The sequence below is a fragment of the Hyperoodon ampullatus genome (assembly GCF_949752795.1).
Source record: "Hyperoodon ampullatus genome assembly, chromosome: 1".
Classification (NCBI taxonomy): domain Eukaryota; kingdom Metazoa; phylum Chordata; class Mammalia; order Artiodactyla; family Ziphiidae; genus Hyperoodon; species Hyperoodon ampullatus.
In genome coordinates, this window is record NC_136914.1 from 147096466 (window position 1) to 147124356 (window position 27891).

Sequence of the window (27891 nt, forward strand, 5' to 3'; positions counted from 1 at the left end):
TAAGTACCAACCTCAGGCCATACATATAGAAAATGATGGAGCCAGACTGAAAACCATGTCTGTATGACCACAGAACCCCTATTTCTCTATCAGTACACTGTGGATATGTAGGCATGTATTTACAAAATCACCATGGAGTTCCCCTGGAAAAAAAGACCCAGCTCTGTCTAATAACTGACAGATTTTCACCTAGAAGTTTACAGAATATATCTATCTACCTGTAAAGTGTACCTGAAAGGTAAAATCTCATTCCAAGGCAGCCTGTTTTTTTTTTCCTAAATAAAAATGTAGTTTCTCCACTTAATTTTAGTTCACTTTGACATTTATTATATACCTAGCATGTCCAAGGCACTTTGGCTGTGTTTGTGAGTGATACCAAGATTAGCAAGAATATGAACCTGATCTCAAAGTCCTTACCATGCATAGACCTGATCATTAAAGTATATAAGTAATATGATAAATGCTGTAAGAATACAACAGTCAGAGTGCCATAAGAAAACAGATGAGCAATAATTTATGATTTGGTGGATCAGGGAAGGGTTCTAAGAGTAAGTGACATTTGAGCTGGTTAAACCATGAGCAGAGAAGTGGAAACTAAATGGTAAGCAGAAGCAGTTTCTCAGGTATTTGCAACTTACTCCAGTTTCTTCAGGGGCTATGGGGGGCTTTGTAGATGAGTGATGGGGACCTACTATAGAGACTAGGATAGTTGGAGAGTATATTCCCCCTTCCCCCAAAACATTCAAATTCAAATATTTTTTAAAACACTATGCCAAACGAAATACTTTTCCAGCCAAGGAAATACTTTTCTTGGCCCACGCCTACTAGATTGTGACTTCTGGATAGAAAATGTTTTGAAAATGGCAAACACTTAAATTAGTTGGAGGAATGTGTATTGCGGCATAATAGGAAGTAAAGCTGGGAAATTGTTTTGAGACACAGACTATCCTTTTATTTTCCACTAGGCTTGGCATCAGAGCTTTGATCTCTTAGGCTTTTATACATGTTTGCTAAATGAGTATTATGGGGAGTCTCAAATGCCAGGCCATTGAAGGATTGTACTAATTCAGTAGCCCATGAGGATAATTAAAGGCAAAGTGGGAGTTGTTTCTATTCATCCATCCATCCATCTACACATTCATTCACTCATCTAACAGTCTTGAGCGCTCTCTTGAGCCATGCTCTGTGCTTGGCTCTGGGGACTCAGGAAACTTCCTGTCCTCAGAGGCAGTAGCCTTGGGATCTATCTTGTGCCCTGGATAGTTTATTCTGACAGCAGTCTGTATAATGAGAGGAGGGAGATTGGAGGTAGAGAGATAGGTATTAGAAGTTGATGTAGTAGTCGAAACAAGAGAAAATGAGGGTAATATAACAATTCCTCAAAAAATTAAAAACTGAATTACCAAATTACCAACAATTCTCCTTCTGGGTATATACCCAAAATAATTGAAAAGAGAATCTCAAAGAGATATTTTCACACCCATGTTCATAATAGCATTAGTCACAATAGCCAAAAGGTAGAAGCAACCCAAGTATCCATAGATGGATGAATGGATAAACAAAATGTGGTATATACATACCATGCAATATTATTAAGCCTTAAAAAGGAAGGAAATTCTGAAATATGCTACAACACGGATGAATGTTCAGGACGTTATGCTAAGAGAAATAAGCCAATCACATAAATGACAAATACTGTATGATTTTAGTTTTATGAAGTACCTAGAGTAGTCCAATTCATAGAGACAAAGTAGAAATGTAGAATGGTGGTTCCCAGGGCTGGAGAGAGCAGGGGAAATGGTAAATGATTGTTTAAAGGGTACAAAGTTTCCATTTCTGCAGGATAGAAAGAGTTCTAGAAATGGATGGTGGTGACAGTTGCACAACAACATAAATGTACTTGAAACCACTGAACTGCACACTTAAAAATGGTTAAGATGGTAAATTATATTCTGTGTATTTTACCACAATTAAAAATAGTTTTTAAAAAGGATGAAAATGAGGGTCTAAATTTGGGTACTGGAACGAGAAGGAGCCTCTGAGGGCTTCACAATTAACTAGGTGTGGATAGTAAGGGGGATGAACAATTCCACAGAGGAAATGAGGCGTCAAGCCCAGAGCGTTCTGGAGGATCATGTTTTCTGTAAGTTCCTTGTAGAAAAGGCCAGCATAGTGGGAGAAATGTTGTCTTCACTTCTAAGATTTTGAGTGTAAGGTGCTGGCGGGGCCTTGCTGTGGAGGTGTGCTGTGGCTGATAGGAAAGCTGGTCGGGAGCTCAGAAGACAGACCATGCGGAAAGAATCTGAGGAGTCGCCTACAGAGAGGTGCTGGTTAAAAATGAGCAAATGAGATTCTGTGATGGAGCATGTGGTAAGGAAAGAGAAGAGGGTATCCTTTGGAGAAAGATAACAAAATGAAAAACAGAAGCAACAGTCAGAAAAGTGGGAGAGGAAATGACACCACGGTGCCTTGGCAGCTGAAAAAGGGAAAGTGGTCTGCCAGGTCAAAAATTGCAGAGATCAGAGAGATTAAGGATGAGAACTGGGTTTTATTTCAAACCACTGTAGTTTGCAGCCAGGAGATCTGTGAGCTTCAAGATGTCACGGTAAACCAGGTTATAGAGTTCATACATGCTAAGGTTGGCCGGACAAAGCCAGCTGGATTGAATGGGCAGAGTGATCGATTAAGGCAGCCAGGGATGAAGCCAGTACAGTTGTCTAGATAATAAACTTCCGGGTGGTTAAGAGTGGGGATGGGGTAAAACATGTGAAAGAAGCATTTTGAAAGAATAAATCAATGGGACTTGGTGATGGAAAGAAAAGAACAGTCAAATCTAATTTCATGTTTTCAAGCCTTTGGGTTGATGTGTAGTCATGTTATTGATAGAGATATTGGAAGAGAATGCTATTTATAGAGGAGTGATGTATTAGTTTTGCATACGTAGAAAACAAGTTACGGTGAAGCATTCTATAGAAACGTGTAGGTTGGAGATGTCAAAAATATTCGGTGGGGAACTGGTGATGCTGAACTTAGGAGAGAATGTAAGAATGGTAAGGCACATTTGGATTGGTCACAAGTTTTGGTTTAATTAGTGGAAACGATTGTTATTTTCATTCTATGTAAATCAGCATAAGTTTCTGTTATGAATTAGATTAGGTGGGAATCAGGAATGGTTTGCAATAAAAATCATTGCTCACGGGACTTCCCTGGTGGTGCAGTGGTTAAGAATCCGCCTGCCAGTGCAGGGGACACAGGTTCAAGCCCTGGTCTGGGAAGATCCCACATGCCATGGAGCAACTAAGCCCCTGCGCCACAACTACTGAGCCTGCACTCTAGAGCCCACGAGACACAACTACTGAACCCGCGCACCTAGGGCCCGTGCTCTGCAACAAGAGAAGCCACTGCAATGAGAAGCCCGCGCACCACAACAAAGAGTAGCCTGCACTGGCCGCAACTAGAGAAAGCCCACGCGCAGCAACAAAGACCCAACACAGCCAAAAATAAATAAATAAATTAATTAATTTAAAAAAATCATTGCTCATGTAGACAGCAACAGAGTTCTTACATTTCTTTGTTGGTCTGATTTTGGATGTGGCAAAGCAGTGAAGTTTTCAGGTTGATAATTTTCAAGTCCTGCAATTTTTTTCCCTTTTTCAAATGAAAGACTTTTATTAGAGGAGTGTTACATCTAGCCCTGTAGTGGACATAGGATGAATTAGTAACTTAATTTGGAGATAGTGTTATCTAATTTTATAATTGTAACAGTTAAAATTTAATCTAGAACATTTTTTTCATTTATCACAAAGTTAAGATTAAATTAGCCTTAATTCTTTACTCTCTAGTGTGACTCACTAAAGTTGTTTGCCTGTGGTTCTATTTTCTAAATATTTTGTAAGATCCAACTGAAGAATTGCTTCCTAAGAGCTGTTTGAACGCCAGCCAGTAAAGGGACCAAAAGCTACAAAACATTTATGTAGCAGCTGCTTTATGTTATAGTGATTGTTTTAAACAGAGAAAAGGCCCAGTATTCAATTTTTTTTACCATAAATATGTAAGGAACAGGTATATATTTAATAATACAGCACAATTTTTTAAGTATACAATTATATTTTAGTATTTAATTTCATATCTTTGAAGAGCTTATAAAGGAAGAGAGTTGAAAATGGTGATATCAAGTTAATGAAGTTTTACTTCAGTTTCAAAAACAAACACTAATTATAGTTTTGTACTCTTTTGGGCCACAGTTTGCCAGGGTTCCAGACATATTTCTTCCCCTAAGGCAGAGTGTTCTAAGCAAGGTCGCCACAAGACTGTACTCACCTTTGGGGAATTGTGGTAATAAGGTCTTCTGAGCCTTTCTCTGCTAGCTGTCATAATCCTGTCTAATTCAATAGTGGGACCCAGGTCATAGCCTGGAAAATAAACAGCTTTTATCTTTTTTATAGCATCAGAGACTGTTCCAGAAAATGATTTAATTCCACACGTTATATTAAATGAGATGTCTGATGACCTTAAAGAGTTTCTGGGTGTTTTAATTTGATTATGAAATGTATGTACATCATAATTATATGTGTGTGATTTGTTTGCTTTCTTGTAGAAGAATAAGCCTCCCAACCCACCAGCCTTTATCTTCATGATTGATGTTTCATATAGTAACATTAAGAATGGACTTGTGAAGCTCATATGTGAAGAACTGAAGACTGTGCTGGAAAAACTTCCGAAGTAAGGGAACTGCCATTCTTTTTGTAACTTATACAATATTGCTGAATTAGTATATTGGCCAGAAAACAAGTGCTGAATGGCCCACTGGTCTCTTTTGCTAATGGGGACATCGGATAATTGTTTATAATTTATAAACAATTATAAACAGCATCAAACAATCCTTAAAAAATCGGAGTGATCTTTTGTACAAAGCAAAAGAAACACAACTGATAAGAAATAATGCCACGGTAAACAACATTCAAAAATCCATTCTAAATTATAAGGAGAATCCCAACAGTGTGGTGGAAAAGGCCTTGGAAGTCTGTTATTCACTTTTCAAAAACTGATTTTCCAGCAGAAAACGGGTAGTTGCTGGGCGTGGTAGAGAGTTCTAAGGGATGCCAGGAAACTGAACTGTTGTCTCATGGCAGGCCCCATGGCTTTTTGGCCAAATTCCCTTTTGCCCTTATAGTACCCTGTCTAACCCCTCTGCAGCTTTCCTGCCTCTATGTCCTGTAACTTAAGGGCACAGGGTACATCATTTGTCCTGCTGTTGCAGGGGGCAGTGCATAAAAGGAAAGGTGGAAAGGTATATTAGCAAACATGACTATGTTTTATCGTGTACAAACTAGTTGTTTAGGCTGGGAACTAGCATCTAGTAAGGAGACTTGTGAGCAGGGAGAAAGCTTTCCTTTATGAGAAGATGACATGCTTAAGAAAATAAAAGAGGCTAGAAAAGATTGTCTGAAACCTAGTGTCTGCACCAGTCTTAACATCTTCCACCCCTCCCTATGTTCTGAACATAAGCAACCTCTGTTCTGAAAGGGCATGCTTTGAGGGGCGAGTTGTCCGCAGCCCCTAGGTCTCCCCAGGTCCTCGGGTGCCCACTCCTCTGTATTTGTTCCACATGTGACTGGTGCTTTGGTGCCTGTGAGGCTCAGTTGAGCGAACTCTGGACCTCCCAGGAGTAGTTTTGTTTGTATCCATGAAGCTGAAGTCATAATATTCTCAAGGATGGTTTGGAAAAGCAGTGGGGATGTTTAAAAAACATTGAGGTGATTTCAAACTGAATTCTACAATGAAGAATGAGCTGGGAGCAAGTTGAAGATGGGGCAAAAGAAAGGCCTCTGATGCCTGCCGACTGTTGTGACTATAGTTTCTGTGACCTCATTCTCAGGGACCTTGACAAGTATGGACTTTCTGCCTAAAATGGCATATTTGATCACAGACCTCCCCCAGGGCTGCTTTAACACTACACCTGCATTTTGAACTTGAGTTGTATGAAAGCAAACTACTCTAATTTCTGGAAATGGCCTCTCTCTCTCTCTCTCTCCCTCTCTTTCTCTCTCTCTCTCTCTCTCTCTCTTCAAACTGGTTCAAATTAGTTTCTCATAACCTATTTTCATAGTCACTTTACCAACCCCTTGTTTCTTTTCAACACACTGGTGATATGAAGCTTGTAACCTATTGATGCAAGTTATGAAATCACACTGTTAGGTGTCATCATGACCTTTATATCCCATTGGAGCAGAAGTGTGGCTTTGGCAAGAGATGGGGAGCGGCGGGGAGAATACTGCTGGCTATTCCCCGCCACTTTTCAAGTAACTCTCTTGAAAGTTTTTATTCAAGCCAAAATACCTTCTCTTTCTTTATCTTTTAAAACAAATCTGTTTTTTCTTTTCTCCCCTGAAATTTATTTTGGGCTCTGTGTATGTATAACTTTATATTTCCGATGGTAAGATTGCCATCAATTTGATTTACTTCTGTGAACTAAAGCAGTGTTTTTAAAGCATAGTATATAAGTCTTGATTAATATCTAAGGTATGTTCATCTCTCAGCTAATCTTTTGAAAAGGGAAAGCCCATTCCTACTCTTTAACTTTGAATTTGCATCTTTGATATTGCCAGGTTGCCAGACTTTTCTGTCTGACTTCTCTGGAACAGGAAAGAAAAGATTTGAAGTGCTTCACTCGTTACTCAGATCAAACTCTCGGACTTTTTTCTGGTTGTCTGTTTTTAATGCTGCTGTAGCTAAGATGTTCAGAATGCTTGAGTTTGGAATATTCTGGTTCTTCTAGTTACTAATATCTTCAGTGTTGCTCTGTCAGATTCATTCCATTATAATAATAGGGGCAACTGTTGAGGGAAGGGGTCATTGAAAAATGGAACAAAACATGTTCTTTATTAAGATATCCCTTATATAACTTTACAAAATTTGTGTAGAATCAAATGAAGGAGCGACTGAGGTTTTGTTTTCTCCTGGATATGATGTAACAGGGCAGCTATACTGTTGAAAAAGAAAATTTTAGGATAGTTCTTTGTTTCTCAAATTTAAAAAGAGTTGTTCCAATGGAAACACTACTACTATTTTGTAATAATGTGAGATGTCCTGATTAGATATTTATAAAAAATGTTAATTAGATTTTAAGTGAACCCTATGAATCCCAGGATACTCTTTTCCCATCACTAAAAATGTCCAAATCCAATGGGGAATAGCAATCCAGATTCTTCTCTTTAATTTTTCTTTTGTGTCTCTTGCCTTGGTTGACTCCAAATTAACTATTAAAAGGAATAAATCCCCTTCATGGTTTGCTGGACATTTTTCACCCTATGTAATAAAAGGTTTATTGGGACATAGGAGCTTAACCAGTGGTGTGCTGGAAAACTGGCTCTCAAATAAATAAAGCCTTGATTTGTAGTGTTTGCTCATTCCTGTGGTATAAATACTTCCAGCTGGGCTGATTTTAAACTACCAAGGCGACATCACTCCACTGGAGCTGAGAAGGGATGCAGACAAATCAGTTTATCAGTTTGGGCTCTAACTTGCCCTCTCAGACAGTGTCCACATCAATGAGACCTCTGTTCTCCACGTTGAGCTTGGCCCTCCAGGAGCAGAGAGTGTAAGCCTTGAGCCCTGCCCTTTATTGTTTTATTGTCAGGGATTCCTGAAACGTTAACTAAAAGGCACTTTCTACCAAGAGCCAAATGTGAATGAGTTGTAGAAATTTAGGAAGAGGAAATAACTTCTGGTTGGTAGCATCAGGGGAGGCTTCACGGAAGGAGGATTTGTGCTTGGCCTTGAAGAGTAAAATTCTAATAAATAAGGAGGGGGAAGGGGGATACGGATACAGTATAGTATAGTCATTGGTTGCGTAAAGTCATACAGTTTAGATTGTGGAGGGGTGTGTGTGTGTGTGTGTGTGTGTGTGTGTGTGTGTGTGTAGCTACAAAGGATAAGGATTCCCATTTCTAAAAATTTTGCAAGAGTCCAAAATGTAAACATTTACCAAGTGCTTTTGGGATTATGAGGATCTATTTAAACTGCCCGGCCATTTATCAAGGCCACAATGAAGAGCAAATGTCCTCAGTTAGCAAAGTAAGTAGAGAAGAAATAGGACAGAGGTTAAAGTGAATAGTTTGTCAGCCTGTACTCTGCTGAAACATCAAGGAAATTGGGAAGTCTTCGGTGGGAACTTCAGACACTTCCATTGTCCTTTCTCTTGTACTCAAGTAACTCTTTAGGCCATGTGCAAAATGTAGAAACTGAGCAAACTAGGTTCTTTTTCACAAAAGTGGTCCCCGAAGCAAAATAAGTTTTACCGATATCTAAGGGTCAAAGAAAATGGCTTTCATGTAGCTGCTGAGCACTATGTTATATCCGCTGCTGAAAATGAGTAAGAGCATTAGTAGTGTCTAGGTGTGTTGTTTTAGGAGGGGGTGTGGAAGGAGGCGGGGGAAGGAGAGACAGTGAGAATAAAAACGAGTCTAGACCACTCAACTCTGAATATACTTAGTATAGACTTTAACAGCAATATTCATGCCTTTGTACTCCTTTCAGGAAGATTAAGGCCTTGTCCTGGAATTCCTCACAAAAATTTTCTTTACGTTTTGTTACAGTTTTGGAGATTTTATTGCTTTTATTCTCTAGCCATGACCATCACAAATGGTTACCTAATAAGAATTACATTGTCAATTCGTGTATGTGATTTATTTTAGTATTCACACTATATGTTTCTATGGTATATAGCTTTCAAAATCTAGCCCATTTTCTATTGAGAGTCTTGAGAATGTGTAAAAAAAAATCACACAGGAGGAGCAAGTCCTTTCTTGATAAAAATAGCTGTCCTGTTTGTAATCTGAATATGCCTTTCTCTTGCTTCAGATATGCCATTTGTTACTTTGACCTTCTGGTGACTTCTGAGAGCTTTGTTTCTAAAGACTGTAATAAACCTAGCTTGTTTGTGGGGGGGGAAGCACCTTGTAATTGCTATGGTTAGAATATAGTAGAAAAATATGAGCAAATGTTTTCATAATATCTATTTGGTTTTTTACCTAGATTTTTGAGAATTTTTTTTAAATCAACTTGTTAGTTTTGTAGTATCTCCCATCCCCTACCGCTGTGACTCAGTATTATCTATATCCTGTAAACGATAATTAAGACCAAACCTTTAAACATGTCTTCTGTATATTTTATAGAATGTATTCTTACTGAATTTCTCATAGAAGCCACTCTCTCAGGACTTTATGGAAGAACGTCAAACCCTTTTTTTCTCTCTCACAGGGAAGGTCAGGAAGAGACTTCCTCACTTCGAGTCGGTTTCATCACGTACAACAAAGTCCTCCATTTCTTTAATGTAAAGAGCACTTTGGCACGGCCCCAGATGATGGTGGTGACCGACGTCAGCGAGGTCTTTGTTCCTCTGTTGGATGGTTTCCTTGTCAGCTATCAAGAATCCCAATCTGTGATTCACAAGTAAATATCGAGTGCTTTATAATTTAGATCCTAATCAGTTGTCTGTTTTTTTAAAATTAATCTTTATTGGAGTAGAGTTGGTTTACAATGGTGTGTTAGTTTCTGCCGTACAGCAGAGGGTATCAGTTATACATATACCTGTATCCACTCTTTTTTAGATTCTGTTCCCATGTAGGTCATTACAGAGCACTGAGTAGAGGTCCCTGTGCTATGCAGTAGGTCCTTATTAGCTATCTGTTTTACACATAGTAGTGTGTATATGTCCATCCCAATCTCCCAGTTACCCCTCCCCACCTCTTTCCCCCCTTGGTAACCATAAGTTTGTTTTCTACATCTGTGACTATTTTTGTTTTGTAAATAGGTTCATTTGTACCATTTTTTTAGATTCCACATGCAAGTGATATCATATGATAATTTGTCTTTCTCTTTTTTAATGTTTTGATTCAATCACACATATTTTGTTTTGTCATTAGCAAGGGGGTTTTAACACATGGATTATAAAACTCTATTATTTATGTTAGTTCTGTCTCTTTTCATTGTGGACTGGTATCTAAAAGGAGGAAATTTTTTTAGTACACATACTCAACCCTACCAGTCCCTTCTCTTTGCTGGAAGGCAATGCAAGGGAGTTATTTCCTGAGTGTGCATGAGAGTATTTGGTGATGATATAGCCACTGTTCCATAATTTATAGTCTAAGAGATCAGAAATGTAGTAAATAGAAAAAAAAATCTATAAAGAGTGTGATTTTGTAAATGTTCCAACCAAATCATAAATTTTGGTGCCAAATCATGCAAGGATATCATTCCTTGAGGAATGACCTCTGAAATTCACCCACAGGTGTTCAGTGTAAAAAAAACACCATATGTATTTAGGCCTGAAGTGTTCGTGACTTATTTCCTGATGTTTATTACAAATATGCTAAATATTTAAAACCTTTTGCTCATTCATTTCTTGCAGTTTATTGGACCAGATTCCAGAGATGTTTGCAGACTCTAATGAAAATGAGACCGTCTTTGCTCCTGTCATCCGGGCTGGCATGGAAGCACTAAAGGTGAGAAGAAGGCCCTTTTAGTTGCTAGTAAATAAATTCTAAACACACACACACACACACACACACACACACACACAGGAAGTTTCATCCATGAAAGAAGATACAGCCTTCATTAAAACATGCAGGTTGCTGGAGGCTGTTCATACTTCCCTACAAATCTCAGGAGGAAACGGCCCAAACCACGGCTTGCTCCCAGCGTTTACATTCCAGCACTGTTAGCATCTGAGCAACTGATTTTGTCGGGGTTTCCAGTTTAGCTCCTCCTTTTGTCTTTTATGTGAACTTTATATGATCTATTTTTAAATTATTTCAACAATATCTGAACTACCAGATATGAAAAGAAAAATCTCCATCTCTTTCCTTCCTTGGGGTTTTCAAACATGCAAGTGCAAGGTCGTCACAGTCAGTGACAGAAGTGAATGCTGCCTGGGGCCTTGCTGAATGCCAGAATCAGAGTGGGGTTGGCCAACTCTCAGGTTGGGAAGCTGAGCCCAAGGGACTCTGGTCGTTTTCATAGTAATAAAGACATTAATCTGAGGAAGGCAGAATGGTTAGAAAGTGCTTACTCTTAATCATTATTACCTTAGCACAAGAGTCAAACCACTTTGGCCCAGACAGCTAGTTCCTAAAATTGATTTTCAAATTTTATTATTAAAGTTACATTTGAATTATTATTTTCTTTTTTTTTGCGGTACACGAGCCTCTCACTGCTGTGGCCTCTCCCGCTGCGGAGCAACAGGCTCCGGACACACAGGCTCAGCGGCCATGGCTCACGGGCCCAGCCACTCCGTGGCATGTGGGATCTTCCCAGACCGGGGCATGAACCCGCGTCCCCTGCATCGGCAGGCGGACTCTCAACCACTGTGCCACCAGGGAAGCCCTGAATTATTTTTTAAGATAAAATGTCTAGCAGTAATAACAAACAGCAACAACAACCCTACAGAGTTTAGTTAATGAAATACTTCCACATAAATTTTATGACCAAACATTATAGTCTGGTTCCAGTATAGTGATTCTTGCCTGGGTTCTTTGGTCTTCAGAGTATTCACTCATGGGATCAAAGACTTGTAGATATCCCTCAAAAAGCCTCAATACAAGTTAATTTAACATAAAATTAAAGATAAATTTTACATCAGAAAGCGATTTGGAGATGTTAAGTTTCATCCCGTGGAAGCCAGCAGTGATCATTGTTTGGGCTACAGAAAGACTTGGGAATTTCTATTTTATTCCACATTGCTAAGGACAAATATCTTCTGTTTCAATTTGAAAGAGTTTTGCAATTGTTGTTGTTCTCTCCTCCAATAAGGTGTCTAGAAATTCCTATGTAAATTTCCTGATACGTGATAAGTTATATATGACGCTACAAGTCTTTCTACTCTGAGAAGTTAGTACTGGGAGTAACATTGTATTCATGTGTTCATTCCTGAAAGATGAGTAGATATTCATAAGCCAATAAATCATTAGTTAAGACAGTAGAGTGGAAAGAAGAGCGCAGCATGGCTCTTCTTTAGTTGCTAGTAAATAAATTTTAAAGAAGACAGATGGGCACATGTGTGCGCACATGCACACACACAGGAAGTTTCATCCATGAAAGAATGTACAGGCTTCATTAAAACACGCATCCAGAATCCCAGCTCAAACCAATATATCGTTTCTAAAAGGGAGCAATAATGTCGTCACAATGGGTTCCACACTGGCAGTCCACAAGAGGTCTAGAGGCTGCTTAGCAGCCTTGAAAGAAAAAATATATAAAGCAACTTGTGTACATGCATTCCACGTATCTAAAATGTGATATTATGATACATGACTGAAAACCACTGTGTTCTTATTAAGGATGATGTTCTTCGAGGTTGCTCAGTACCATAACTGCGCTGTCAGTGTCCTCAGCTGCCTGTCATTTGCCAGAGGCCAGTGCATTTCAGTCAATCTACTTTCATGTCTTTTGCATGTTATTTTTTGTTATACTTGCAATTTTTAATGTTAGAGTAGCATGTACTTTTACACTGAAGTTGAAAGATGCGAAGAAACGAATATCTAAATATAACTAATCAGAATAACTTTACAAATATCAAAGTAAATAAGTAGCATTATTCTTACAAAGTAGAATAAACTCCCTTTAGAGAAGGTAAAGAACTTTTTTTATAGCTTTTTCTTTTATAAATTTATTTTATTTATTTATTTTTGTCTGCGTTGGGTCCTTGTTGCCGCGCGCGGGCTTTCTCTAGTTGCGGATAGCGGGGGCTACTCTTCATTGCGGTGTGTAGGCTTCTCATTGCGGTGGCTTCTCTTGCGGAGCACGGGCTCTAGGCGCGCGGGCTTCAGTAGTTGTGTTACACGTGTTCAGTAGTTGTGGCTCGCGGGCTCTAGAGCGCAGGCTCAGTAGTTGTGGTGCACGGGCTTAGTTGCTCCACAGCATGTGGGATCTTCCCGGACCAGGGCTCAAACCCGTGACCCCTGCATTGGCAGGTGGATTCTTAACCACGGCGCCACCAGGGAAGCCCCAAGAACCGTCTTTATATGAAGTTAAGGAGCTACCTTTATAAAATGACACTGTTGGACATAATGTTAGTGGTGCTTACTGCCCTGTGCCTGCTGGCAGATTGCTCTCCCAGCCCGTCTTCACACAAGACTCCACGGCTGCGGAAGACCGGGAAGGCAGGCATGCCCCAAGTCACGGAGTCACGTATTAATGGGCGGGTACTTTTTTAAAATGCAGATCTCTGGCCCCACTTCCAGAGATCCTGATTCATTAGCTCCCCAGTTTGCTCTGCTGATTATCCATATTTGGGAACCACCAGCATAAAGAGTTGTTATTCATTCTGCCATCTCTTGGAATATCCTTACATTAAGTTAACTCACGAGAAAATTGCATACCTGACCTGTACAACTTCACATTACACTTGCACTAAGAACGCTTTTGTTTAACTATGATTTAATGTCTTGCCCTAAGCTGTTAATTAATGGTTAAATTAAGAAAGAACACTATGAAGAAAGTTCTTTCTTGTGTAGAACATTAACTGGAGACATTATTGCATGATTCAGTCTCTTACATGTAGAAAGATTCACTAGCTGGTTTCCTAGAGTCGGTTGCTATAAGCAGTCTAACGCATAATGTTTCTTTTAGCTTTAACTACTAAGATATTACTTAGGGTAGATATTCTAACATAACGATTTCTTTTCCCTGACCTTCTTAGTGATTTCCAGTTCTTTACATTTGCCTTAGCATTTCTATTGTATATGTGCCTTTAATCATGTTTCCTCAAAACTTTTTTTTATAAATAGACCGTTGCCGTAAATAACCTTAATGAAAAAGGTTTCTTCTGCATCTTCCAAGAAGATTGTATAATTCGTTGTATAAGAGTAGAAACTGCTGTAGTACAATTTGATACTTTCTCCCTCATAGCAACTTTATCAGGTTTGGGTGAAGGAAAAAAAATTCCAAATAAGATAAAAGTGTGTGTGTGTGTGTGTGTGTAAATGTCTGATGTGTGTATGATAGCTTAGCTGCCTCTGACCGTCACATCATCTCATCATCTTTTCAGGTCCCTTGTGGCTAAAAATCAGTAAGACTTAAATTTGTATAACATATACAGGGTACTAAAATTCTTGCCTGAAGTCATTATTAGGCTAAGAGCTAACATTTTTGAGAATTTGCAGGGTAATATCTAAATATTGAAGAGACCACATCATTCATTCACTTATTTTTTCAATCAACAAAGATTGATTAAATGCCTGTGTTTTGTTAAGACAATGTGAGGACTACTGTCCCTGCTTCTAAGTTGCTCATAGTGTGTAGAAGAGATGTAACTCCGTAATACCATGTGTGATGTTCATTGCTTGTGTTCCCAAAAATAAAGGGAGTGGGGGAGGAGAGCAAAGAGTAACTTTGGGAAGTCCGGTACCGCAGCAGGTCAGCCGAGTAGCTCAAGGTGTTCTGCACGAGAGGCCAGAGCTGAGAGTCTCATTCTCTGTGGAGGGGAGGAGAAACTGAAAGAGCATCAGAGTGCAATGTTTCTTATTTGTGTCCAAGTGGAGACATTTTAGAACTGGACTCCCCCATTTGAATTATAGCTCTACTTTCTATCAGCTAGATGCCAGGTAAAGTCTATATATAATTAGTTGTAATAAACTTTTTGAAGCAAAGAAAGAGAGTAGACAAAAACTAACATAAAACATGTGCTAATTTGTCACAAAAATAAAGAGGGACTGTTTGGTAACTTCTGATGCATACTTTCTCAAAAGCCCTTGAACTATCCAACTAAAAGTTTCCATTCCCTATTTTCTGTTGTACATGCTTCCGTGTCCACAGCCTCTTGTACTCTTTGTGTCTTTTTTTCCATATAGTCTTCCAAAATCTGCATCTCTTTCAAAATCTGACACTCATAACTCAACTATATGTGAATTTCTGGCATTGTCTTTTAAGTTGGCCTCAGAACAGTTTTCTGAGTTAGCTCTTACTTTCCCCATAAAACTAGATAAATAGAGTCTGGCAAAATGTTGGAGGGAAATGGCCTTTAGCGGTTATGCTTCAAATATATCATTAGGTGGGGGGGATTTATCTTTCATTTGTCTTAATATATGCTTAAATTTGGTTTCAAGATGATGCATCACAACATTCCTTCCACAGAAATTTATGGAGCATCTATAGAGTGAAAGGCACCAGACCCTGGGCAGGGGGCTTGGAGAAACACATTGTAGAAAAATCAAGGTCCTTCCTTTTTCAAGGAGCCTGTGATCCATGGAAGACAGTAGAATACCTAAAGTTGTAACAGTGTCATTAATTCTAGAAAAGTCTTATTTACAAAGCAGAGTAGGGACATAGAGGTAGAGGCAACCAGCTCTGCTGAGGGGGATAATAACACATCTCTCAGAGGAAAGGACATCGGAGCTGAATTTCGAAAAATGGGTTCTCCAGGCCAGCCTTTCTCAACCTGTTTCCACCATAATAAGAACGACATGTCATTCATCTAATCCTACATGATGCACTTATGTGGGCACAATCAGATTTTGGTAAAAACATAAATTTTGTAGGGATTATAAAACATATAATGCCATAGGAGCTCTTTCTTTTATTGCTACCAATAAAAGATTTTATAAGGATGTGATTAATGAAATAATAAATCTGAAATTAAGAGCCATTATATAAGGAAAAAATAAATATGCTTTATTTTTTTCAATATTGTACTTTTTTTTTTTTCCTTCAGAGTTTTACTCCATAGGTAATATTAACTAGGCAATCATGTATGGGTAATTATGATTAACACCATGTCCTGGGTCATTGAATTCTCTCAACAATATTTTGTAGTTACTGTTTTTCCTATGTCATATAATTAGGTAGCTGAGGCTTAGGGAAGTTAAATATTTTGCCCAGTGTCACTTAGCTGATAAAATGGCTGGGATTCTAACCCATGCAGTTAGGAGCCAGGACCCATGCTTTTAACTACTGTGGTATAAAGTTACAGTGCGTCTGTGAGTACAGAAGATCTAGATGATAGAAGAATTTTTTTTTTTTTTTTTTTTTTTTTTTTTGTGGTACGCGGGCCTCTCACTGCTGTGGCCTCTCCCATTGCGGAGCACAGGCTCCGGATGCGCAGGCTCAGCGGCCATGGCTCACGGGCCCAGCCGCTCCGTGGCATGTGGGATCCTCCTGGACCGGGGCATGAACCTGCGTCCCCTGCATCGGCAGGCAGACTCTCAACCACTGCGCCACCAGGGAAGCCCGATAGAAGAATTTTTGACAATGAATTCTTTAGGGGAATTGGGCAGGCGAGGCACGAAAAGTCAGGGAAAAGATAGACTTTTAAGAAAAGTTTTATACCTTTTCTGCTACTTGGATTAAAATAAAAAGTACTTTTATAAAAGTGATAGAAATGAAAAAAATTTAGTCATAGAAATGCAAAAAATTTAACGTGTTATTATCAATATTACTGGAAATTTTACTTGGATTTGGTCATTGGAACTACTGTCTTTGTTGGCCAAAGTGTTGAAAACATCTTTCTCCTATGTGGTGTGTATACACATGGAGGGTCAGTCACTGCCCGTGCTCTTCATTCAGCCTTGCCTTCCTTCTTATTAATGCTGTTATGTATCAGTAATTTTTGGTAAAAGACTTGGGCAACAATAAAGTCACTGCTCACTACTGGCCACACAGCAAAGACAAGATGGGGCATGGGTTACACACCCTCCCCAGGGTGTCAGCTGGGACCCACTCCACAAAGCATATCACAGTGTCACTCGGTGAGACAAAATAAGACAGGGCTAGCCTTGAATTCTCTTCATTTGTTTTTTAAGGAACTTATTCACAAACCCAAGTACCTTATTATTAGTAGCAAATGACTTCACATCTTGCAGCTGACCCAGGCACACAACTGTGTGCCGCTAAACCGCATCTTTGCAAACAACAGCTCCAGGCCAAGGAAAAGGAAAGATGGATTCCAGGCAGAGGGAGCAAATACAGAGGTGTGTAAAGCACGTGGTGTATTCCAGGAAAGCAAGAAGGTTGTGTGGCTGCAACTTCCAGTGCAGGGGATGGTCAGGGGCGAGATTACACTGGAAAGACAGATTCAGACTAAACTCCAAAGGGCCTCAGAACTGTTGTTCACATGCTGTGTGACCTCGCCAAATTGGATGAGCCTCAGTTTTCCTATCCTTAACATGCAGACAATACTACCTCCGTCACCAGGTTGTGAGTATTACATGAGAAATGTTCGCGAAGGGTCTGGTGCAGAGCTGCACACAGCTCTGGTAGCAACACATCTCACTGTTTCCTGGCCTTCGTGCTCCCACCCAAATAAAGGAATGTGGACTTTATCCTGTAATGGAAAGCCTTCAGGAGTCTTGAGGAGAAAAGCCACCTATGTGATCCGAACAGTTGCCTTGAAATTATTTCAAGGCAACAGTGTGCCTGGGTGGTTTGGAGAGAGGCAAGATGGGAGAGGGGCAATATACTGAATCATTTAATTTCAGTAAATTTTGCTTGTAGGTTACTTCTTAGCTCCCTAAATAAGATTTTAAATATTTTTAATGCTGATTTAACTTTCATGGAGCCTCCCTCGGCTTTTTGTTGCTTCTCAGGGACTACAGATAGTGTGATGTTGATCCCACATTTTTTCCTTTTGTCATCTTGCCTGATAGCTGGTTCCTTGTGTCTGCTGTTGCCACACCACCGCTGCATTCTTGTGCATTCTTCCTTGAAGTACCCCTTCAGGTTTAATCTGTGTTTACTAATGATTTCAAAGAAGAGCTTGTATTGCATCATGATCCTGGGAATCCTATCATCAGGGGATTTACCTGGTCCTGAAAGACTACTGTTGGCTAAATGAGAAAGTATTTTTACGTGGACACATCATTTTAATAGGTGTTTAAAGCATCATAGTATAGAGACCTACATTTATATATTGGCTCTTTGGGGAATTCCCTGGTGGTCCAGTGGTTAGGACCTGGTGCTTTCACTGCTGTGGGCCCGGGTGCGATCCCTGGTCAGGGAACTAAGATCCTGCAAGCCACACAGTGTGGCCAAAAAAAAAAAAAAAAATTGGTCCCTTCATTTACAACTTGTGTGACTTGAGGCAAATCACTTAGCCTCCCTGAGCCTCAGTTTCCCAATCTATAGAAGGCACAAGGTTACTGTGAGGATTAATGAGATGTATACAGTGCTTGGCTCATAGAAAGTACTTATATTTTACTTTCCTGAGTCCCTTAAAATAAAACTTCCCACCCAAGACTCTTTTTTTTCCCCCAGGCAGCTGACTGTCCCGGGAAGCTGTTCATCTTCCATTCCTCCTTGCCAACTGCGGAAGCACCAGGGAAGCTCAGAAACAGAGATGACAAAAAACTGATTAATACGGACAAAGAGAAGGTATTTGTAAACAGTTGCCCTTTGAAGTCCATATGTCAGTTCTTAAAATGGAATAAAGGGAGAGGGAGTGTGTGCTTTGTATAGGAAAGGGGGAGAAGCTACATGTAATGTATAAATCCAGGACATTGTATTTTATAGGAAAATTTTGAATTGTAAATAATTTAGGAAATTGTATATTCCTAGAAAAACTGATGTCTGAAATAAGATAAGTTCTCAAACTTTTTTCATATATAATCTGTGTAAGAGACTGAGTGATAAGACTATTAGGGGAATGGAAGAAATGGGGGGAAATGCAGAAAGAAGATCAAGGTAGAGGGCGAATGTAGTGGACGGTCCCGTATGACAGCACTCCCGAGGCACGAAGCAGACGTGCCTGGGGCTCAAAATATGCTTTGCTCAGACCCTCTCTGGCAGTGTAGCCGTGGGGACAAGTCGGGGGAAAGGCTAAACCGTGAGGTAAGCATCCAGCCGCGGCCACGTGACACCAACCAAGTTGCCTCATCTCGGTCTGTGAAAGGGAGGACTGAACGTCAGCTTCCTTAGAGCTGTCGGAGGATCAGATAACATTGCACACATACGTGTATTAAACACGGCACACGCCTGGCGCACGGGGTGCTCGACACGTGGCCTCTGCACTGATGATTATCACGGCTCACTTCTTCTGCACTTAACTGGGAAAAAAAATTCATTCATTTAAAAAACTTCAGTGAGAATTCAATAGAAATTAAAAACAGAAACCAGAAAGATTACGTGGTTTTCTTTTTTCCCTTTGTGTATCTTTTTCTTCAGATCCTTTTCCAGCCCCAGACAAATGTCTACGACCCTCTAGCCAAGGACTGCGTGGCTCACGGCTGCTGCGTGACGCTCTTCCTCTTCCCCAGTCAGTACGTGGACGTGGCCTCCTTGGGTCTCGTGCCTCAGCTCACAGGAGGAACCCTCTACAAGTACAACAATTTCCAGGTAAAGGCCAGCAATTTGTTTGCCTCGGTTTTCCACTGCTGGTTTACTTTTGGTGCCTAGATCTCAGGGTGAGAAATCTGTGCCCCCTTGTGGGCAGCCGACAAATGTAAATTCTAGGTCCGATGGAAAAGGACGGACAGATGGTTACGAATTGCTTGCCTGCTCCCTAAGGTATGGCCACACATTGACTCATTCAGCCTCAGAGTTGAATGTTAATGTTAAGCTTCCATGTTGGGGGGAAATATATTTAATATAAAATCTTGATATTTTATATTAACTATATTTAAGGTATTGTTTTTAAAAGTGACTATATATTTGTTTTAAAGTGTTATGATATGGGGCGGGTCAGTTCATGATGCTCCCCCCGCCCCCTCCAAGCCTGAACTGAGAGACAGAGTCAAGAGGTGATCAGAATGCCGGCCCTGGAACGGACCTAGGTCTGTGGGCAAGTGGGCTTGCTAGCGCTTTCCCCTCAGTGAGACAAACTTTACACCGAGGCACGAGGCAGCACAGACAAAAGCGTCTCCTGTGGACTCCTGCCCCCTGCTACTGTATTGAGGGCCAGGAAGCATGTGCTTCCTGCAGGCAGGCTGCTTCCCCAGAAAGAAGATGTGGAAGAGGCCGAGCTACGCCTGCCCAGTTCTTTTCCCAAGCTTAGAAACTGCATAAGTCACCTGCCCTCCCCTGAGAAAAGGTTGGGGGGGGCGCCTCTAAGTTATGTACCTCCAGAGGGATACACGGAGTGGGAACGTGTTCCCCCAACATAAATGACAGTGTTCATCAGCTAGTTGTATTTTGATGAAAGCAGTTAGTTTTCCTTGCCTAGCTACGTATTTATATTAGGAACTAGATGAGGGATTTGATAAGACGGAAGATTATAAATGAAATGACACTGAAAAAGCTTTCAGAACCCTTTCTGAGATTTCTGGATAAAGTAGGTTTTAATCAAGATTTGTTTCAAAAAGAATTGTTATTTTAAGTATTTTGCCGCCACCTGGTGGGCATGATCATACTTTATTTTTTAGGTGCACTTGGACAGCCAACAATTTTTGAATGACCTCAGAAATGATATTGAGAAGAAAATAGGATTTGATGCTATTATGAGGGTTCGTACCAGCACAGGTACTTTTCGTTTTTATTATTTTTCAGGTCTCTGTTGTATAATTGTTTCCTCTTCAAACTCATTAACAGGCCAACAAAGAAAATAACAGTAAAATAAGGAGAAGCAAAATTATCCTTTTCCCTCATCCTTAGGTTTCAGAGCCACTGACTTCTTTGGTGGCATCTATATGAACAACACCACCGATGTAGAGATGGCAGCCATTGACTGTGACAAGGCAGTGACTGTGGAGTTCAAGCATGATGACAAACTCAGTGAAGACAGTGGAGCCTTAATCCAGGTGATCTAAAATGTATTCCCATCTTTTGCTTTGTAGTTTGTTACTGACAGTGATCAGTGGGGGAGACTCCAGGGCCATCAACTGTGTTAGTCTCTCCGTAAAGAAATTCATCTCCATTTCTCCAAAGGCAAAAGTCACTAGATTAGAGCACTCTGTGGTATATTCTCCATACTGATTCATATATGCTATTTATGTGAAGTAACGATTATGTATGTCTGCATGAGAGCCCCGCAGACTTGAGGTCAGAAGGACAGGCATCAGTACCCACTCACTCACTGGTTTGCTGCATTCCTGACTGCCGTGTGTCAGACACCATTGCTGAGACGTGTTATCATATCAGAAGCAAGTAACCATAGGATTTGGCTTTGTAGCAAATAAGATTAACTAGAAGCCATGGAGACTTTGAATTAAAACAGGAGAAATTCTAATGATCATAGCTTTCAGACACGAGCATCACCCTCAAAGAAAGGAGAGAGACTGGCACCAAGTTGAGGAAAAACTGTTTATTTTAAAATCACACCTATTTAGGGAAATGGTTACTTGTTTGCATTTTTGAAATATATGTATATATATATATATATATATATTTTTTTTTTTTTTTTCGGTACGCGGGCCTCTCACTGTTGTGGCCTCTCCCGTTGCGGAGCACAGGCTCCGGACACGCAGGCTCAGTGGCCATGGCTCACGGGCCCAGCCGCTCTGCGGCATGTGGGATCTTCCCGGACCAGGGCACGAACCCGCGTCCCCTGCATCGGCAGGCGGACTCTCAACCACTGCGCCACCAGGGAAGCCCTATATGCATATATTATTAGTATAAAACCTAAGTACATCACCAAAGCTAGTTGTCCATTTTTAATCGAAGTGAGCCTTGAGGAGGACTATGAGAACATGAAGGTATTATTTCTGGACCTGAATCCCTGGTAATAAAATCTGAGCTAGGAAGTGTAGGCTAGTTGTGGAAATGCACAGATATGTGCATGTGAATAGCCCCATCAAAGCCTAAGTTTAAACCAGTGAAATGCTACATGAGAACCCAGTGTATGACTGGTCATTATTCCTCCCTTATGTGTTGTTCAGTCTTTAGCAATAATAGAAAAAATCCTGTAGGGAAGTTTAGAGGTCTTTTGGCTGTACACACTGTTTTGTAAATGTAAGTAAGATTAGGCTAGCTTGGGTGAATATGTTAACCAGAAAAACATGTGCCCTCGATGTTGCTTCTGCAGTGTGCTGTGCTTTACACGACTGTCAGTGGACAGAGAAGACTTCGGATTCACAATCTGGGCTTGAACTGCAGCTCCCAGCTGGCTGATCTCTATAAGAGCTGCGAGACTGATGCCCTTATCAACTTCTTTGCCAAGTCAGGTAACACTTTGCTAATTCTGGGGTGCAGTATACCTTGCCTAGTAATGCAGGCAGGCCTCATTGGTTAATCAAGTTAGTAGCTGACAGGTCCTGCGGTGGTGCAGCCTTTCGGTGGGTAAATTCAGAACTTGTAAAAGCAAAGGGTGAAGGAGAATAATCAGCATTTCTAACTCTAGACTAATAAGGAGAGCAGTTAAGTCGGGCCCGTGCTATCCAGTTTTGTTTAGTTTCTTTCCCCGGGGGACTGAGTTGAAATTGAGGAAGGTCATACTTAGACTCATTATGGTATATGAGTGTGCCCTCTGGGACACGAGGATAATAGAAGATGGTCCCTCACGTGAGACTGAATTTGCTTATCCATACCAAGATAATTAGGAAATGGTCGGGGCCTGAGGTGGAGTTTTCTGGCTTCTTCTCCCCTCCCTGCTCCAAACCCCAGTTGAAATGCTACACTAAGGTTTAGAAGAAAGAGTAATCCAGCCCATAAGAATTCAGAACACCAGAAGATAGTAAACTGGTCTTTTCTGTGTGTGTGCAGAGTTCTGTTTCTAATATTCTGAGGAAAATTCTGGACCAATTACCTGCCTATTGTTATAGGTAGGCTATTGTTCTTCATTTGCTAAATTATAATTAGTCAAGAGGAGAGCATTAACACATGGCGTGAACATTTTTAAATGCTGTTATCCCTTGCTGAGTGGTCTGAAGAGCAATTTTTTTTTATTATTTGAAGGGATCAATTTCTGAGCTAAACCTTTGATGCCCTTTTCATTGTTTTGTGCAAGTAGCTTTTAAAGCAGTTCTACACCAGCCCTTGAAGGTCATCAGGGAAATTCTGGTTAATCAGACCGCCCACATGTTGGCCTGTTACCGGAAGAATTGTGCTAGTCCATCTGCAGCCAGCCAGGTAAGTTACCTGCTGTCCTCAGGTGCTGAAGTGTTACAGACACCTACTTGTTCATTCAGCATTCTGCTAGTAAAGGCTTATGATATTCCAGGCACTTAGATGCTGTATAGTAAACCATATAACCAAGATTGACAATGCCATTTTGGGGAGACTGTGGTATATTTGTAGCCAACATTAAAATGCTTAGTGGCTTTACAAGATGCATGAACCCAAAAATGTGTGTGTATATTGGGTTGAGGGTCACTACATTATGTATAAATAAAAGAATGTTATATGTAAGAAATGTCAGTATAAATGGGGTTATCTTTTGCATGGATGAAGATGGATATAGAGTTATGAAATGTGGGTGCTTAAATACTTTTTGGACATTTATTAACAATCAAAGTTGACATGAACTAATGGCAGTAATGATTCTTTTATATTTTATAAACAAATATAATTTATAAATTTTGGAGTTCTTTATATTTAAAAGTTAATAATAGGTATGAAGAGTTTTGAAAAAATTGTCTCATCTAGTAATTTGAAATTTTAGAAGATCCTTTAAATAAACCTGACTCTCTCTTGTAAAAACAAAACACAAAAAAAGCAAAAAAAAAAAAAAAGGTAGAACCTCATGTCCACATTTATTTTTGCATCTGTTTTCTTTTTCATATTCTTCCCCATCAAAGCTAGATGCCATTTTTCATAGTTATGTATTGAATATCTGAGTATAGAATTTGGATTAAAGAGAAGACAGTAAGCAACAGATGGGAAAACTTTCTGGTTAATTCCTTGTCGACTGTGACATCTGAAATCCCACCCAAAGCAACCCTTCAGCAGCAGCGATAGTGCAGATACATCTGGGGGCCAAATTCATAATCTAGGTAAAGAAGGAAATTAAAACAAACATAGTTATTAGCTTGGACTTTTCACAAAAATTCCTTTCTGTGCTGTCCAGAGAGATTAAAGTAGCCATCCATTCTTTCATCTCCTGTTGATAATCACAAAAGCAACTCTTAAATCTCTGTAAGTCAGTTCTCTTTATTATTCAGAGGATTTGCCACTCCAGTAAATTCCAGTATCAGTCCTGTTTCAGAGCACACGTGTTTACTTTATACAAAGCCCCCCAGGTGCACCTGGATATAGTCCAACCGAGACCACTTTACTCCCCAGTTTTACTACTTGTTTTGGAGCTCTGGAAACATGGAGTGTTTCCATACTCTGTCTCTGGAGTGTCTCATACTTCGGAAAGATTGTTGAAGAAGAACAGGTACGGTTAGTGTCCTCTCAGGAAGTTTATTTGCTAATGTTAAAACAACTGGATTCAGAGACCTTAAGTCAAAGATCTGTTGCCTATTAAGGGAAGAAATGAAACTGGTCGGTTGCTGCTGGTTTAAAGTTAAGAGATTTGACTCTACTACTAGATAATCTGTTTGCAGTTGAATTGTTTCTGGAGTAACAACATTATGATGACAGTTTTTTTTCTGAAAAAATTGATAAAGATTATTCCTGTTCTTTTGGAGATTTTTCTTTCTCCATTAGCACATTTCAAGTGTACCTTTAACCTAGGATTATCCATCATGGAGTGGGGAAAATGTAGAGATTATAAAACTGTTAATAACGATAATATATTAAAATATACCATTATTTAAAAACAGAATGGCTGGACTTGAGGTTCTCCTCAGTGAATGCAACTTCAAATTTGGTGGCTTTCCATAGTTCACTTGCAAGAAATAATTTCCATGGAGAAATTCGTAAAGGAATTCCACTGTTTTACTATAGAGCCCAGTTTCCTTGATCAAAGCAAGACTGTTAAGGATCTATATACTTGGATTATATGATACTGGACCTCAGGAGATATGCTTTTACTGAATTGTCAGGGCCAGGACTAGGTTGATGCAGAAGAGGTGCTTAAGGTGTAAAATTTAAGGAGACACCCACTTTGGGGGGGGGGCGGTCACAGGATAGATGCTGGGTTAAGACATATAATTAAAAACAACATTAAAACAAATTTTTAAGTTTACATGAGCAATGTAGATTCTTTTTCATTAAATCTAACAACTCACTGTTCTGAACTTAAATATATTACATCATATGGGAGTACACTGACTTTAAAAGGCAAGTCACATGACCTTAACTGCGAAGTAATAGTTTTTTTCATTACCACATCTGTTACTTCAAAACCCAAAGCAGAGAATTCTCCAAATTCAATTAAACTGTGGATTCATGAATTTCCACTCCCTCCTCACTCACACTTTTTCTCTCTCAGAATAATTTCATTATTTATGGAGAGGATCAAGGAGGTGGGGAAAGGTTTTAATGCCCGATCTGTTGCCACATTTTCTTCCCCACCTCAAAAACACTAAGTCTCTCTGTTTTCTTTCACTCTAACTCCATTTTTCTTCTTTATAATAAAGTTTCCTTCTTACCTCCTCTGTTCTCCTCCCCCTGCCCTCTATAATCCAGTCTCTGCTAATCAGATTTTTTAGTCCTGATAGTGTCATCATGGGCCAAGCTCACCTCTTTGTGGTTTTCAGGACAACAAATTTCTAAACTGTCTTAATATGACCTGATTAATGAGCAGCAGCCAGTGAGTTGCAAGACAATATTAAAAAACTCTACATATATGCTTCTCTATGGGAATCTAAGAACATTCTTAATCCATAACATCTAAGATGCCTAACTGGTAATTAGCCCAGAAATAGTATTGGAGCCACATGTCTCTGGAATATGACCATGATCTGTGTCCTATACCTTTAGATAATAATTTTTTTCTTTTTAATCCTAATTTTCCTTGGCTGAAAACATATTCCAGTACCATATGTTGTCAAATAAAAATACTTTACGCTAAATAAGTGAAAGAAGCCAGACAAAGAAAGACAAATACCATATGATCTCATTTGTATGTAGAATCTAAAACACAAACAGAAACCAAGCTCATAGATACTGAGATCAGACTGGTGATTGCCAGAGGCCGGGGGTGGGGGTGGGGGGGCCAAAATGGGTGAAGGGGCTCAAAAGGTACAGACTTCCAGTCATAACGTAAATAAGTCCTGGGGAAGTAATGTACAGCATGGGGACTGTAGTTAATAACACTGAACTGCATATTTGATAGTTGCTAAGAGAGTAGGTGTTAACAGTTCTCATTACAAGAAAAGAAGATTCTGTAACTTTGTACGGTGATATTAACTAGATATATTGTGGTCACCATTTCACAGTATATACAAACATGAATTATCACGGTATATACCTGAAACTAATATAATGTTGAACACTGATTATTCCTCAACCTAAAAATATTTTATGCTAGAGAGCAAATTACAAGAAGAAAAGAGTTTTTCCTCATATGAGGAAACATGCATTTATTTAACTGTCTTTGGTTCTTTGAAAGGAGATAAAAGTTGAGAGGGAAAACTAACTACAAAGTAGGATTGTTCTGAAATATGTTTTCCTGAACCAGTGAAGTAAGTTCTGTTTAAACATTCCTTACTTAATAGATCATGAGAAGAGACCTGTGATAAAGGGATTTAAGTTGAGGAATAAATCCTTACAGAGCCCTGAGGGAAATTTCCTTTTTGGTGCGGATTCTGAAAAGTATATATTCTTTTTCATCATTAAGATAGAAGGCTAAAAAGAAATCATTAATTTAGAGACCAGGTATTTCTATTTGCAGATTATCATTATCACCTATATATACTTTTTTTTGGGGTATTTCGTTGTCCATTGACCTACTGTTAAAATGGAAGGAAGTGACATTCAGATCAGTTGATCTTGATTCTTAGCCATATTTATAAAATTGAGTTGGGAAGAAGAAGGTTAAACACACAGGCAAATTACTTGTAATTTTACAAATTACAAATTATTTGTAGTTTTTTTTACCCATCAAGTTGTGTTTCTAGAACTGTTTAATTGTATTATTATTTGGAGCGTCACTTTATGGTATGTACTTTGAGGCAGTTAGAATGAAGTCAGAATGAGGTCACATGAGCCAAAGAGAGGATGGAGAGGAAGGTACAGGTGGATTATAAATGTAGAATAGAAAGAATTCATGTACTAATTGAAGGTAAAGAAAAAATGAAATTAGGGTTCATCTGGTAGTTCTAGTATCTAAAATAGGAAACATAACAGGAAGAACATGTTTGTGGAATTGTAGGAGTTTGAGTTTTCGTTAGCATTCATTAGTGACACAGCTAATAAATTCATGAAGTACTTTCCTGTTTTATTTTCTACATACAGCATTGCAATTTCCTTATTATGGTTTATCTGTTATATGTGTATCATCCCCAGTAGACATTAGACATCTTGCATGTGGACTATGCCTCATTCCTCTGTAGATCCTTGATACTTTGATAGAACTTGTGACGTGGTGACACTCATTCAATGTCTGAGTCTATGACTAACAGATGCATGAAGAGCACAGAGGAAGAGATATCTCGTGGACAGCTGGAAATGCTGTTCTTGAACTCAAGAGGTAGAAGCTGGTAATACAGATTAGGAAATAACTTATTTCATTTTATTTAATAAACATGTATATGATACTATCTGTTCGGCACTATTGTAAGTGCTTCACAAATTAGAAATAATTTAATGCTCGTAACAACCCCATGATCATGAAGTAGAGGGCCTATTATTCCTTTTTTAGAAGAGAAAACCGAGGGAAAGAGAGGGTAAGGAATTTGCTCAGTGTTACACAGCGGGTGAGAGGCAGCGCCGGGACGGCAACCCCGGCCTTGAGTTGTGCTGAGAAGCCCTACACCGAGCTGCTAGAGCACGAGAGAAAATAAAACCACCTGCCGCGCTCTCCGTACCTACTCTGTGCCAGTTTCTGTGCTCTAGGTGCTTTACGTGGGTTACCATTTAATCCTCTCCACAGTCTCAACAGCAAACCTTTCTATTTTACAGGTTAAGTGCTGCAGGTCTTGA

At 39.6% G+C, this 27891-nt stretch overlaps 1 protein-coding gene across 2 annotated transcripts in view; it reads left to right on the plus strand.

Annotated features, from left to right (window-relative positions):
• The window catches only part of SEC24D (SEC24 homolog D, COPII coat complex component), a gene marked incomplete at its 5' end in the record, with an annotated part of 122125 nt that overhangs the window by 85299 nt on the left and 8935 nt on the right, over nt 1–27891 (plus strand). For both annotated transcript variants that reach the window (XM_079697737.1, XM_079697738.1), the window contains 9 exons: nt 4598–4722; nt 9262–9453; nt 10412–10505; nt 18247–18363; nt 19153–19323; nt 20349–20445; nt 20578–20723; nt 21947–22085; nt 22871–22989. In XM_079697737.1, the coding sequence (XP_079553863.1) occupies nt 4598–4722; nt 9262–9453; nt 10412–10505; nt 18247–18363; nt 19153–19323; nt 20349–20445; nt 20578–20723; nt 21947–22085; nt 22871–22989 (1200 nt within the window). The remainder of the gene's footprint in view (nt 1–4597; nt 4723–9261; nt 9454–10411; nt 10506–18246; nt 18364–19152; nt 19324–20348; nt 20446–20577; nt 20724–21946; nt 22086–22870; nt 22990–27891) is intronic.